This window comes from Narcine bancroftii, chromosome 2 (assembly GCF_036971445.1).
Source record: "Narcine bancroftii isolate sNarBan1 chromosome 2, sNarBan1.hap1, whole genome shotgun sequence".
Taxonomy (NCBI): domain Eukaryota; kingdom Metazoa; phylum Chordata; class Chondrichthyes; order Torpediniformes; family Narcinidae; genus Narcine; species Narcine bancroftii.
Genome location: NC_091470.1, coordinates 291,250,278 through 291,266,228, shown reverse-complemented (window position 1 = coordinate 291,266,228; position 15,951 = coordinate 291,250,278). Strand labels below are relative to the sequence as shown.

At 37.7% G+C, this 15,951-nt stretch overlaps 1 protein-coding gene across 1 annotated transcript in view; it reads left to right on the top strand.

Moving 5' to 3' along the window:
- LOC138755400 (centrosome and spindle pole-associated protein 1) overlaps window positions 1–15,951 on the top strand; it is a 226,372-nt gene that overhangs the window by 41,560 nt on the left and 168,861 nt on the right. Inside the window, exons 6-7 of the mRNA XM_069921323.1 lie at window positions 8,495–8,593; window positions 11,481–11,677. Coding sequence (XP_069777424.1) covers window positions 8,495–8,593; window positions 11,481–11,677 — 296 coding nt within the window. The remainder of the gene's footprint in view (window positions 1–8,494; window positions 8,594–11,480; window positions 11,678–15,951) is intronic.

The following is a 15,951-nucleotide window of genomic DNA, read 5'->3' as shown; positions in this document are numbered from 1 at the left end:
TGGCGGGGGCGGACGTGGCGGGGGCGGACGTGGCGGGGGCGGACGTGGCGGGGGCGGACGTGGCGGGGGCGGACGTGGGGGGGGCGGACGTGGGGGGGGCGGACGTGGGGGGGGCGGACGTGGGGGGGGCGGACGTGGGGGGGGCGGACGTGGGGGGGGCGGACGTGGGGGGGCGGTCGTGGGGGGGGCGGTCGTGGGGGGGGCGGTCGTGGGGGGGGCGGACGTGGGGGGGGCGGTCGTGGGGGGGGCGGTCGTGGGGGGGGCGGTCGTGGGGGGGGCGGTCGTGGGGGGGGCGGACGTGGGGGGGGCGGACGTGGGCCTGTCCTCGGGCCTGCGCAAAGGAGCTTTTAGGTGGAGTGCATTGCGCGCAGTACTGGCCCCACCCTTTACACCCATGGTTCGTGTGCCTTGGCCAAGCAAGCTGGGACGTGGCAGCGAGGTCCTTGGGTCGTAGGTTTTATATCGGCGTGGCCTTCTCCTATGCAGATTCAAAGATTATGGGGAGAAGGCCAGGCAGTGGGGGTGAGTGGGAAAATGGATCAGCTCATGATTGAATGGCAGGGCAGATTTGATTGGCTGACAGCATAATTCTGCTCCTATGTCTTTACATTTTTTTAAAATTTAAATTTAACTCTAGGCCATTTCGGCCCATGAGCCTGTGCTGCTCAGTTTCACCCAACTAATCTACAACCCCCGGTACGCTTCGAATAGTGAGAGGAAACCAGCTCCCCCAGACAAAACCCATGCGGACATAGAGAGGATGTACAAACACCTGACAGAGAGTACGAGATTTAAACCCCTGTCCCAATTGCTGGCGCTGTAACAGCATTGCACTAACTGTGCCGACTGAAGTTCTTAACATCAGGGCAACTTTTTTTAATGACTATTGTACAGTTACACTTCTGTATATCATAATAAAGAGCTTTGAAAGGCTGGATATGGATTAAATCAACTCCTTTCTCAGAAAGGACCTGAAGCCACTTCAATTCATCTATCATCATAACACATCAACAGCAGATACCATCTCGCTGACCCTCTGCTCTGTATTAGATCTCATGGACCACAAAAACACCAAAATCAGGCTGCTGTTTGTTGACTACATCACTGTGTTTAGCACCATAATACCTGCAAAATTAAGGAATCTTAGACTCTGTTCATACCTTTGCAATTGGATCTTTAATGTCCTTATCAGTATGGATGGGCAACTTCACCTCCTCCTTTCTGGGGCTGCATGCCTAATCCCCTGCTCTATTTCCTATACACTCATGATTTCATAGCCAAGTTCGGCTCCAATAATCAATAGATTTGCTTATGTCCCCACTGTCGTTGCCTATATAACAGGAAATGATGAGTTGGAATATGGAATGGAGATCGAAAATTTGGTTGGATGGTTTGTGAACAATTTTGCTCTTAACATCAACAAGACCAAGGAGTTTATTGCTGATTTTACGAAGGATAGGCCTAGGATCTGTATTCATTAATGGGATGGCAGTGGAGAAAGTTGGTTCCTCAAGTTCCTTGGAGTTGAAGCCATGGAGAACCTCTCCTAGAGCCACCATATCACTGAAACTGTGAAGAAGACGCACCAATGCCTCGACTTTCTAAGAAGTCTGAGGAGATTTGGCATGTTCTTGAATACTGTTTCAAACTTCTACGGTTGTACTGTGGGAAGTATACTGACAGATTGCATTGCAACCTGGTTTGTGAATTTGATTGCTCAGGAAGGCTGCAGAAAATAGCAAACATAGTGAAGATCATCACTGGTTCTGACCTCCCATCAATTGAAGACACCTATGTCAGGCACAGCCTTGAGAAGGCAGCCAACATCGTAAAGTACCACCATCACCCATGTTGTCATGAATTGTATCATTACTCTCTGTCTGGGCACTCTCCAGCCATTGACTTCTTTAGTTTCTCCAGGGTCCTCCCCTGACTTGCTTTCTTTCCTTAGCCTTCTGTCTCCATTCCTCCAGATCCCCAGCTCGCTTCCCTCTTCATTCAGAGGGCTATCCCGTCCCTCTATCACTTCTCAGATTTTAAAAATCTTCTGGCCTCCCACCCATCTCCACCTATGCTTCTCTCCCTGCCCTTTCTTCCCTCCTCCCCACCTTTTTATTCAAGTGCCTCCCTGCTTTCTGCTTCTACTTTAACAAAGAGCTCAGGCTGGAAATATTGCTTTGCTTCCTGTGGATGCTGCATGACCTGCTGAATTTCAACAGCACTACAATGACAACATCTGCAGATTTTCCTCTTTACCTATATTTGATGTGTTTAAAAATGTAAAGTGCAGAAACCTGAAGGGCAGCACCTCTAGGTTCAAGAATATCTTTTTATTTATTTAATGACGATCGGGGTCTTAAACCTCCCCTTACTGCTTAAACTATAAACTACTCTTGGACTATAAAATACTTGCTGCATGATTGAAACACTTTCTTGCACTAATGGTACCTCAATATTTATTTATCTATCTATCCATTATTATCTTTTCCTATAGTGGGTAATTTTAAAGTAGTATTTTAATTGTGTATTTTAGGTACCTGTTTTGCTGAAGCAGGTTGTATTTGAGTGTGTATGACAACAAACTTATTATTACACTTTCAACACTCATGAACTATGGGTAAGAGGTAAAACACAGGATTCTGTTGACAACCATGGTTAAGTGAAAAAAACACACAAATGCTGGAGAAACTCAGCAGGTCGAACAGTGCCTTTATATAGCAAAGGTGAAGATTCATCACCAATGTTCAGGCTGGAGCCCTTCAAGTTGTGGCAATGTAATGCAGCTCTTCATTCGATTTAATGACACATTACGATATCTTTAACATTTTGAAAATCATAGCTGGACTAATTTTTCCATTTTTTTTAAACTTAAAGGGATATATATGTTACTTGTTAACTTTATTTCAGTTTCCCAATTTCTATGGCCTCATGCCTTTGTGGTTTGTTTATTTATATTTCAGATCTGATTATAGATTAAACCAAATCACTTTCTACCTAGGCATAAAATTCTAGCATTCTATTTAATGATAAGAAGCAGATTTTAAATTTTTTTCTGAATTAAGAATATTTTTCTGTTCCACACCTTTTTGTCCCATTTTTTAAAAAAAAATCCAGTTCTTCTATTATTGGCCTATAGATTCTAACAGTTAAGTATCCTGGAATATTTCATTAACAACTTTGATTATTTTGTCACCCTGTTTGCCTTATGGCTATGAAAGTAAGTTAAAATTTATTGTCAGAATGCATATATAACATTAGTTACAACCCTGAGATCCTTTTTTCTGTGAGCCTTCTTAGTAATCTCTATACTGATAACTGTAAAGTACTTAAAGGAAGAACTGTAAACAAACTGTGCAAATGCAGATGTAGGGATAAATATACAGTAATAATGAGCAATAGTGAGTCCCTAAATGAGTCGCTGAATGAGGCTATAGTTCAAGAGACTGATAATTGAGGGGTAGTAACTATTGCTGAACCTGCATCACTTCTTTGATTCAGCCGTGAGAACAGATCTCATCTTAATTAATTGTTGCTGCTCGCCGATGGTGACGTTTCATGTAGATATTCTCAACGGTTGGGAGAGTTTTGTCTGTGATGTACTTGGCTGAGACACTACCTTTTGTCCAATTTCTATCTATTATTTATTTCATTCCATCTATTTATTTATTTGCTTGGAAACATTGCTGCCTCCATACTGGGCCATGGTGCAGCTGATCGCACACTTTCCACTACACATCTGTAGAGTGGATTATATCCATTTATCTGTGCCGACAAGATGGAACAGATTATGGTAAAACCAGCAGAGATTTGTTTGAGCACAAGTATATGGAAGATGAGAGAACTGCTAGGAGAGCATTGGAATAGTTATGTATAGAAATAGCAAAGACATGCATAATGTTTTAGTTACTTGAGCTGAGGCACAATTGGGTGACATTGCACAGACGAATCTTGGGGATTTAGTTTTGTGATTTATATGGCTAATTGAGCTTCAGTTTCCAGGGTGCTAATGAAGACCAAAGGGCATTTTTCCATTTCAATTTTTTCCATATTGTCAAAAAATTGTTTGTCTAATAATAATTGTTAAATAAACTGTCCATGAAATTTGTGAAAACTAAGTGTTATGAAGAAGTGGTGCTGAGCTGGATCTGATCTCAACCCCTGGTGCTTTTAACTTCTAATGTAATTAATCAATGCACAACATGTAGAAGAAGGATAAAATATTAAAAATTAAAGTAAAACATTAATTTTTTTGCATTTCTATTTTGCGCATTTCAGTCCAAACCCCCTCTCTCATGCTTGGAACGTATTACAAGATTTTCATCATTCTCATATTCCACGCTATTAGTGTCTTTTTTTCATGGATCATCCTCCATGATTTCTACCACCTTCAATGTGATTCCACCACCAAACATATCTCTGCCTCATCCTTTCTACTTTTTGAAGAGATAGTTCCCTCCACAATTCCCTGGTTCACTTTTCTATCGCCACCAACTGCCCCTATTCTCAAAGTTCATCCCCCTGCAACTTCTCCTTCTATTACTTCCCTCTCAATGATCTTGGAGCCTAAACAGCCTTTCCAGGGGAAGCATTTGTTTACTTCTACTACTTCCAATTTAGTGTATCGAATTCAGCTTTCACACTGTTTTTTCCTCTGCATTGGAGAAGTCAAATATGGATTAGGAGATTGGTTTGCAAAACTTCAAGTATTATATCACTTTAATTCTCCTTCTTCTTCCCCCTCTGAATAGAAAATGAGAGAAGCAAAGACAAAATTTATTCCTGGCACCCACAGCAATGAATGTTTTCTAAACTGAGAGAAAGCTGCTTGATTGTAGTATGTAATTGGCTGCCAGGGTCACCAACCAGTATCTGATGAAAATACAAATATATCAGGTCTTTGAATTCAATGTCCACCTAAATAAATCTCTCCACTTAGATCAATGATGCTTTGAGTGATGTCTATATGTTTTAAATGTAGGCATCACACATTAACCATTCAAATTGCTGAGCATTTTTTGTGATACTAAATTAGGTTTTATTAATGTAATGTCAGATTGGTATCTCCTGAATTTAAGGAGTTGGAGATTTCTAAACATTGTCAATGTAAAAGCTTTCAAAAGAGGACAGAAATACCTTTGATATCCTTCTGATATCCTTCAAGTTATATTCTTTCATTTTGAGCACAGCGTACTTTCTATATCAGGAGTGTGGGCCACATGAAGAAAAATATAGAGTCATGGACCAAACAATATTAAGCTTGTCACTACACTGCAAGAAAAATGGCATTTTTAGACCAGAAAACCCCTATGCCATTGAAAATTCAGTTTCTATCAAAATAACTGTATGACACTACTGAACAGTTTAACATTTGACATGCTATTGATATGCTCACATATTGCAGTCAGCATTTCTATATCTGCTATGCTTAAATTTAATATAAATGAATACAATAAAACTCTTTAAAACCTCTCATTCAAAAAGCAGTGCAAAATAAAAAGAACAGGAGAAAAGATCCAGAAAGGGACAAAGCAGTCTCCAACATTCCTCCACAACTCTCAGTGAATACTGTTCATGGCGCAAGTGTCCACCTTAATGATTATGATGAAATGTGTAAATCTGTAGATTAGCTATTAAAGATAGGCTATTAGAGTTAACAGATTCCTTCCAAATCAAACAACCAATCTTCCCCTTGACTTTTGTGGAAAAAGTATTCATTTTCCCACTGTGCGAAATTTTTGGCACTTTTCGGTTCTGCTATATTTAATCAACTACTAAGATAAATGAATTTTTTTAACTGAATTAAATGTTTTGATCAATGAGTAACATTTCAGAGATTAGTCAAGTAGTACATACAGTAGAATTTATTGTTAGAGACCATGTTCTAATGGGGCACTTAAAAATGGGTAAAAGGTCACAGTTGGCCAGGGGTCGTAGTTTGTCCACAATATCCACCACTATTTCCACCCACCCCCTCCCCCCAGGAAACCTAGATATTTGACCCATTATTGCATATAGATGTTCAATTTATCAAACTGTTAATAAAACATGCATTCAAATGCTGCCACTTTGGCCATTTCAAAGTCTCACTCCTGAAATGATTGTCCCCCAAATTCTTCCAACTTCTAAGAATAATTTGTCTTTCAACCATTGTACTTGTTTGAATCCAATTTTGAGAGTATTTACCCCTAAATAACCCAAGTGTGGAGGAAAAAGGAATGTGAATACCTGAAACTTCCCAGTACACTTTTGTATCATAATCCAAAATTCTTGAATTCTGGGACAAGAACAAAATGCATGTACAAAATCCCCTTTATCCATCTTACAGTGCCAGCATTCGGGTATTTTTCAACCCTAATCTATGTAACTTTGCTGGAGTCCAATAAAAATGGTGCAGGATCTTAAACTGAATTAGGTGCACTCTCAGGTCTCTTGATGTTATTTTGATATTTTTACAAATTTTGTCGAATTCTTCCATCTCAAAAACCATACTCAGGTCTATTTTCTTTTTTTAAAATTTTTTTTTATTTTTCACACTATGAACCATACTAACCAAAATACACACAAACATTTCCCTCTTGAATATACACAGTGTCATTTTCTCCCCTTTTCCCCCCTCCCTTCCCTCCCTCCTTTACCCCCCACCACCCACTCAACGTTTAACCTATATGATACATTAAACCCATTAAACAATGTCATCACACAATGAAAATAAACAAGAAATTTGTGTCTTTTACTTTTACATACTGGGTCAGTTCATTTCGTCTTCTTCTCCTTCTGTCATTTTAGGCAGTGGAGGTCCGCGGTAGGACTTCTCTGTTGTGTTCCATGTACGGTTCCCAAATTTGTTCGAATACTGTGATGTTATTTCTTAAATTATATGTTATTTTTCCAATGGAATACATTTATTCATTTCTATGTACCATTGCTGTATTCTCAGGCTATCTTCTAATTTCCAGGTTGACATAATACATTTTTTTGCTACAGCTAAGGCTATCATAATAAATCTTTTTTGTGCTCCATCCAAATCGAGTCCAAGTTCTTTACTTCTTATATTACTTAGAAGAAAGATCTCTGGATTTTTTTGTATGTTGCTTTTTGTGATTTTATTTAATACCTGGTTTAGATCTCAGATCTATTTCCCATGCTCTTTTAAGACCCAACAGAAATTTATCCCCTGAGATTTGTGTTCAGGCTGAATAATAAAAGGAAGCTTCGTGACCTTTACTATATGCAGCCAGTACAGTAAACAGTATCAAAGCAACTTGTGGGGGTTGCAGTATAGAAACAAAATTGTGTGTACTACATGATGCAGTTAAAGATATCTCCAAAATTGTGACCTGGAGATATCATACTGTTGGATTAGTTGATTAAAAGATTTTAAACTCACTATTATAAAGGTATACCAATTAATCATACCTTTCCCTTGCTATTCCTTCCAGAAAAAAGGGACTTGTCATTACACAACCTTGGATTCATTCAAATACTCAAGGCTTCATTCAAACATGGATTAAATTTAAATAATCTGACTATTTATTCCAGAACTATCCAGGTTGAGATCTAATGATTGATATCTTTGACTTTATTTTGCAGTTTTTAAAATCTTTGGTTGTGTTTGTGTTAGTTCCCTTGGGAATTTCATAGTGATGAATTGGAAATTTAGATCATCAACAATGTTATACAAGGAAGTACAAACAGGTTGTTTAATCTGTGTATTAATTTTGTATTTGTTGACTGTGAAGATGACTCAAGATATTTTGCTAAATCTTTTTGGTTCTCTATTATTCAACCAAAAATCTGGAATGATTTTTGCCTTAGTTGGTGCAATATGAGAAGCACGAGGGTGACATGGTGAAAATGCTAATAAGTTCACTAGACAATTCTGGGTTTGCAGTTTGAGAGGGTGCATGTAAGTTTTAGGACATTTTTTTGTGTTGAATTCTAGCTGAAGAGGGTTCGATCAAACTAAAAATAAACATGTGTAATAAACATATTTTAAAAAAAAAGCTAGTTGGAAACATTGTTTTTTTTAATGCATAATTCAGAGATTCATGGCTGTCAAATGGTTGTCTAATGTATCGGTAATTATTTTTCTTTTTTATTATTACTGTCTATTTTTTTAGTTATTTCACTAGAAGTAATCAACAAAAGAATTTAGTTTTATTTCGATCATTTTTCAATGGAAAAAAAATTCTTCTGCAATGATGCCTTGAACATAATCTGTTAAAACATCGAGGCGTAGATTTCACTCTGGTTGTCTTATTTTAAATATTTCCAATTTGCTTGATGTTTCCAGAGAACTGAAACTGAGCATATTTTAAATGCCACTATACAAAGGCGTTAAGGTATTCCCTTAATTATATTGAACTGTCTTTGTTGTCGACTTTCCCAACACTCTTATGATTCCAAAATGCTGATCTGGATCTGCAGCATTTTAAATTGTACTTCTTGTCGATCATTTCCCTGGGGTAGTAATGACCTTTGATGTTAATTTCAGGACAGATTGAGAACTGAAAGAAACCAGGAATACAATCAGTTATTAAGGGAGCAAGATAAATATGAACAATTAAGAAGAGATGGCAGATGGATACACAAGGTGACTTGCGGAATGATAAGAAAATACTGCTGTTAATGTAGAAGGAAGTAACATTATATTAAATCAAAAATATAATTCATGGTGTCAGCAAAATTGTTCTAATATCTTAGAGAAAATTCTGCCCTTTGTACCAATATTAGTTCTTTAAAAGAATGATCTAAATAATTCTTATCGTCTTCCTCTCCCACTCTACAAATTGTATTTGAAGTTTATAATCAAATCTGCTTACACCTTTCAGACATTGGATTCCAAATAAAAGTAACAAACTACATTTGGTGTAAGTGTTTATCCCCTGCAAACTGACCCTTTTGTTGGTGGATAACATTTCTCCCGATATAATTTGTTGAAACTCTCAAAAACATATTTCTATCAAATCTCCCCATTGCTACCTTTGTTTCAAAGAGAACAATTTCAGCTTTTCTAATCAATTCATAGAACTTGAATCCTCTATTTTTGCTGCTTTTGAAGGGTTTGACATTTTTCAGATGATATCATTACTGGAGTTGAAAACAACTCCTTGCCTTAAAACTGTAGTTCGCTACTCCTTCACCCTTTTAAAAATTGCGCACTTTGATATCTCTCTTCTCATTTTGCCTTTCAAACTGTACCTTATCATAACATTACACTTTATTTGCAAGATTCACCATTATGCCCAAGTTTATTGAAGTCCTGCTGCTGTTCTTCTCTTTGTGAAACTGCTAACTTGTGTGTCAATGTAAACTTTGGAATTACACCTTGCATACCAAGTCCTGGTGCTTTGTACTTGTAAAGAATCAGCAATGATCTCTGAGGTCAACCTATATTAAATTAAACATTCCCTACTATTCTTTGTTATATTTGAGCAGAAAACAGTTGGGTTTAAAAAAAAAGGTCTTCATTGGAGAGATCACATTTTTATTACAGTAGTGCTTTTTTTTATTAACTTGGGCCCCTTTTTAGTCCAAATATGGTTGCCATATTTTTATAAATACATCATATTTGTTCTTTAGATTATATATGATTTTTTTTTCCCCATAGATCTACAATTGTTAATTTCTGTCTTCCACCATGCTATCTGTAGAGGGGAGTTGGATTTCCAAGTAATCGCAATACATTTCTTAGCCACAGCCAAAGCTTTTGTAACAAATGGAGTTTAGTTAGTTTATTACTTATTTCAATAAAGTTGTCGAAAAGATAAAGATCCAGTTCATCCATGAAGGCCACTCCTGTTAACTTTATTAGTATTTCAGTAATATCCTGCCAGAAATGTCTCATCTTCACACATGGCCATGTAGCGTGTACAAATATTCCTATTTCTAATCCACATCTAAAACACATCTCTGATATTTCTGATTTTGATTTATGTAATTTCTGTGGTGTGAAGTATAATTGGTGTAGAAAATTATATTGTACTCATCTGTATCTTGCATTTTTAATTGACATCATGCTATCCAAATACCAATCAGACCAACATCTTTCCATTATTGCAACTCCTAAATCTGACTCCCATCTCTCTCTCGATTTCTATAAACCTCGTTTTGCACTTTCATTTTGAAGAGCAAAGTACATGTTAGTTATAAATTTAGGTGTGTTCCCCAGCCAAATTGTTTGTTCCATCTCACTAATTTCAGGAGGGGCCAAGTTCTCTCAAGAACCATCTTAACTGGAGAAAGCAAAAGAATATCCCATTAGCTACTCCATACTTATTTCTTAAATTGTTCAAAAAATAGAAGAGATCCTTCCATATAACAATTTTGAACATGTCTTATTCCTTTATCGTACCATGAATTCAATATTTTGTTACCCAGATTCATAGGCAGTATTACATTTTTGCATAATGGTGTCCTCAGTGATATAACTGCTTTTTTCCCCTGATTCATTAATTTATTTCTTGCCATATTCTAATCATGTGTATTAATATAGGATTATTCATTTTTTTTGTTATTGACTTAACATTCCACTTTTAAATAAAGTCCTTCATTGCTTTAAACCCTCATGGATTCGAAAGGGACTGAATTCAATTAAAGAGGAGACCATATAACCATTTACGGAGCGGAAACAGGCCATCTCGAAAGGCCGACATGGCCTGTTTCCGCTCTGTAAATGGTTATATGGTTATATGGTCTCCTCTTTTATTGAATTCAGTCCCTTTCGAATCCTTGAGGGTTTAAAGAAAGATGATAAAATCTTGCTTGTGCTGATAAATAATATTTCTTAAAATCTGGAAGTCTAAATCCTCCCAATTTATAATCCTATTTTAACTTTGTTATTCCATAGGAATTGTCTTATACGATTATGTTATAATTTAAAGAAACTTTTAGTTAGTGCAATAGGCAATGATTGAAAGAGATACTGTAGTCGTGATGTTACCTTCATTTTTATACAATTTATCCTTCCTACTAATATAATCGGCAGATCTTTCCATCTCTGTATATATTTTTCTAGTAGAGGGGTATAATTAGGCTTAGATACATTCTGTTTATCTGTCATTATTTGTAAATATTCAATTCTATATTTCTTCCATTTAAATCTACATTTTTGCTATCTCTCATGAGCATAAAAGTTTTAATGATATTAGATTTGTATGTTTCTCTGATGGAAATGTTGTTTGGTTAAACATATCAATGCTAGTGTTCAAGTTCCTCATAGAACTGTTTTTCTACTAACCAGATCACTTGTCCTTTTTTTATTTGTGTACTGTGTGTCAATTTCTCCTATTAACAATGTCTGTTGCTTTCAAATGAACCTTTAGAAACAGTTACCTATTTATTTTCATTATATACATTTTAATGTAGGAAAATACATCTTATTGTAATATGCTTGCAATATACTTTTAATTTCTACATTGACATGTAATATTTATTTGATCGCAAACTAATTTCTTTTGAAATTGTATCAAAATTGTTAGGAGAATATTGATCCTTTGGATGAATCCAGATTTCAGACTGCATCTCACTTAGGATCTGGTCAACCCCAACATGAATCAAAATCTTATAGGAATGATGCACACTCATCAATGGAGGCCTATGAGGAATTGTTGAATAAAAAGCGTCAGGAAGAGGATCGATATCGCAGGTCTGATGATCCTGAGATTGGGCATAGAAGGTAATATTAAGGAAGCATTTTTGTTGACTAAATCAGCAATGAGATGTATCTATAATTGAACATTTATTTATAATTTTGATGCCTTTTATTAGATGAAAATGCTAGATTAAAAATAATTTTTAAAAGGCCTTGCATGAATATTTTATTTTCAGTCATTGATAGTAGTTTCATATTGGCTCAAGTAAAATTGCTACTATAAAATCAATTTGTTTCTTTCCACCAAGATAGATTTCATTTTGTCAATGCTTCCTATGGTTTCAGCATATCTAAGACAGTCTGATTCGGCATTTTGGTTTTGGTTCTGTGTTCTCTCTGAACTTTGAGTGAAGAAAGATGTCAATTCAGTTTTCTCTGTCAGTTATCATTGTCATTCTGCCTAAAGTCATGTGCTTACTGAGAAGTTGCCAAGTCCACCAGTGTGAAGCAGCTGAATGAAGTTTTCAATTATATCAATAGTAAATGGGACGAGATTGCTAGAGCAGATAGTGGAGTGGAGAAGGAAAAAGATAATGTTAAGACTGAAAATAAAGAAAGAAATCCAAGAGCTGTGTGTGGTGGAAAAAATGTTCTCAGGTGCATCTATTTTAATGCAAGGAGTATTGAAGGAAAAGCAGACAAGTTTGGAGCATGGATTGGCACAGCAATGATGACGTTGTGGCCATTAGTGAAACTTAGTTGCAGGAGGGACAGGACTGGCAGCTCAATGTTCTGGGGTTCCATTGTTTCTGATGTGCCAGAGTGAGAGAGATGAAAGAAGGAGGAGTAGGATTGCTCGACAGGGAAAAACCACAGCTGTGCTCAGACAGGACAGACTAGAAGTCTTATCTACTATGGCTATATGGGTGGAGCTGAGGAACATACAGATCACTCAGTAGTTAGCGAGAATTAGAGGAGCAAATCTGCAGGAAAATAGGAGACAGTTACATAGAACTGGCGGCATGTCAGTGTAGTGGTTAGTTCAACAGTGATTAGGACTGGGGTTCAAATCTTGCACTGCCTGTAAGCAGTTTGTACATTCTCGTGTCTTTGTGGGTTTTCCCTGGGGGCTCTGGTTTCCTCCCACCATTCAAAATGTACCAGGAGTGTAGGTTAATTGGGTGGCAAGGGCTTGTGGGCCGAAGTATGTTTAAATTTAATAAAGTTGTGATTTTTAACTTTCCACATATTGAATGAGACTCCCATATTGTAAAAGGGCTGGATAGCTAAGAGTTTGTCAACTGTGTCAGGAAAGTTTTCTAAATCAATATATTGAGGACCAGAGAGAGTGCAATACTGGATCTATCCCTTTTGGGAACAAGACAGGACGGGTGCCAGAAGTATGCGTAGGGGAACACTTGGGGTACAGTGATCATAATGCCATTAGTTTGAAGATAATTATGGATAAGATTTTGTCCTTGGGTTGATATTCTAAATTGAAAAAAAACTAATTTTCAGGAAATGAGAAAAGATCTAGCAAGTGTGGATTGTGCTAGGCTGTTTTCTGGTAAGGATGTACTCAGTAAGTGGAGACCCTTGAAATTTTGAAGGTACAGAGTTTGTATATTCCTGTAAGGATTAAAAGAAAAGTTAACAAACATATGGAATGTAAGATTTTGAGGGATACTGGGAATCTAGTTAGGAAGAAGAGAGAAGTGTACTGCAGGTGTTGGCACAAAGGAGTAATTGAGGAAAATAAAAAAAATGCAGGAAAAACAAGAAGGAAATAAGGAGGGCAAAAAGAAGACATAAGGTTGCTTTGGCAGACAGGTGAAGGAAAATCCTAAAGACTGCTACAGGTACATTAAGATCAAAAGGATAATAAGGGACAAAATTGTTCCTCATGAAGATCAGAGTGATCTGCTATTTATGGAGCCAGAGGATATGAGCCAGAAGATAAGCTTTATTTACTCAGGAAACTGACACAGAATCTATGCAAGTGAGGCAAATAAGCAGTGAGGTCATGGATCCAAAACAGATTAAAGAGGATATGCTTGCTGTCTTAAAGCAAATAAAGGTGGATAAATTCCCAGGGCCTGACAAGGAATTCCCTTGGACCTTGAGGGAAGATGGTGCAGAAATTGAAGGGCCCCTGGCAGATATATTAAAAATGTTCTTAGCCATAGGTGAGGTGCCAGAGGATTAGAGGGTAGTTCAAATTGTTCATTGTTTTTTAAAAAAAAAAGGGCTTCATAAGCAACCCAGGAAATTATAGTCAGACATCAGTAGTAGCTAAATTATTGGAAGGTTTTCTAAGAGATCAGATATACAAGTATTTGGATAGTCAGGGACATTTGGGGATAGTCAACATGGATTTTTGCATGGAGGATCATGTTTAACAATCCTTTTTCAGGAGATTACCATGAAATTTAATGAAGGAAAGGCTGTGGATGTTGTCTGTGTGGACTTTAGAAAGACGTTTGATGAAATCCCTCATGTTAGGAAGGTTCAGTCATTTGGTATTTGTGGAGAGTTAGTAAACTGGATTCGAATTGGCTTTATGGGAGAAGCCAGAGTGTTAGTAGATGATTGCCTCTCTGACTGGAGGCCTGTGACTAGTGGTGTTCCTTAAGGATCAGTGCTAGGTCCATTGTTGTTTGCCATCTATATTAATGATCTGGATGATAATGTGGAAAATTGGATCATCAATTTTGCAGATGACTCAATGATTGGAAATATAATGGATAACAAGGAAGCTTGCAGAAGGATCTGAATCTGCTGGAAAAATGTGCTGCAAAATGGCAGATGGAATTTAATGCAGACAAGTGTGAGGTGTTGTATTTTGGAAGGAAAACCTAATTAGGATATCCTTTGGTAAACAGCAGGGTAATGAGGAGTGCGGTGGAGCAGAGGGATCTTGGAATACAGCTGCACTCCCGATAAGTGGCATCCAAGGTAGATAGGGTCATAACGAGAGCCTTTGGCACATTGGCCTTCATAGATCAAAGTATTGAGTATAGGAATTGGGATGTTATGGTAAAGTTGAACAAGACATTGGTGATGCCAAATTTGGAGTATTGTGTGCAGTTTTGGACACCCAACTCCAGGATAGATATCAATAAATTTAAATAGTGCAGAAAAGATTTACTTGGATGTTTAAATTTAAATTTAATCATTCAGCATGGTGACAGGCCATTTCGGCCCACAAGTCCATGCTGCCCAATTTACACCCAATTAACCTACACCCTAGTATGTTTTGAATGGTGGGGGAAACTGGAGTTTCTGTGGAAAACCAACCCCGGTCCTGATCACTGGTGCTGTAAAGGTATTGCACTAATCACTATGCCAACCGTGCTGGGACTCGAAGAACAGAGTGAAACACGGAAGTATGCAGATGTTGTGACTAGTAAAAACACACTGAAATGCTGGAGGAACTCAGCCAGTCTTTTTAATGTCTATAGGAGAAAAAGATATATTGTTGATGATTCAGGTCTGAGCCCTTCTTCAAGGAATAAGCAGGAAATCACAGAAAGTCTCAGAATTCAAGCAATGGGGGAGGAATCCAGACCAAAAAAAGGTGTTAATTGGAATGATAAGGGACTAGGTAGAATTTATCATGTTTGTGCAAAAGGAGACAGAATACAGAGTCAGGAATGGAAAGGCAAAGGGGTGTGATAGTACAGATATATCACCAATGTATATAGTGGATATAGTTACAGTATTTAGACTGTGCTTACAGCGATTGGCTGAGAGCTTAGCCACGCCTACTGTCTGGGCCTTAAAGGGTTGTGTCCCTAGCCAGGTCGGATCATTCCGGACTGGTCGGCCACCTGTGAAGAGCTCCTGTCTTTTGCTAATAAAAGCCTTGGTTTGGATCAACAAGTCTTTGATTCTTTCGACGAGCTCTACAAGGGAGGAAGAAGTGAGGTGGGGGGGGTGGTGGAGATTGATTTAACAAAAGCTTGAGGTCAATATTAATGCCCTCCAGTTGGAGGGTGCCCAGTCAAAAAATGAGGTAATGAGGTGATCTTAGTCAGGCAGTGCATGTGACCATGGATAGACATGAGTTGCAGGAGAAGATTAAACAAGTTAAGACTTTATTCCCTGGAGCATAGGGGAAATTTGACAGAGAATTACAAAATTATGATGGGAACAGATAGAGTAAATGCAAATAGGCTTTTTCCACTGAGGTTAGGTGAGATACAAACCAGAGGAAATGGGTTAAAGGTGAAAGGGTAGAATTTTAGGTGGAAATGAGGGGGAATTTGTTCACACAGAGTGGTGAGAGCTGCCAGCTGAAATGGAGAATGTGGGCTAAATTTTAGCATTTAAGAAACATTTAGACAGATACATGGATG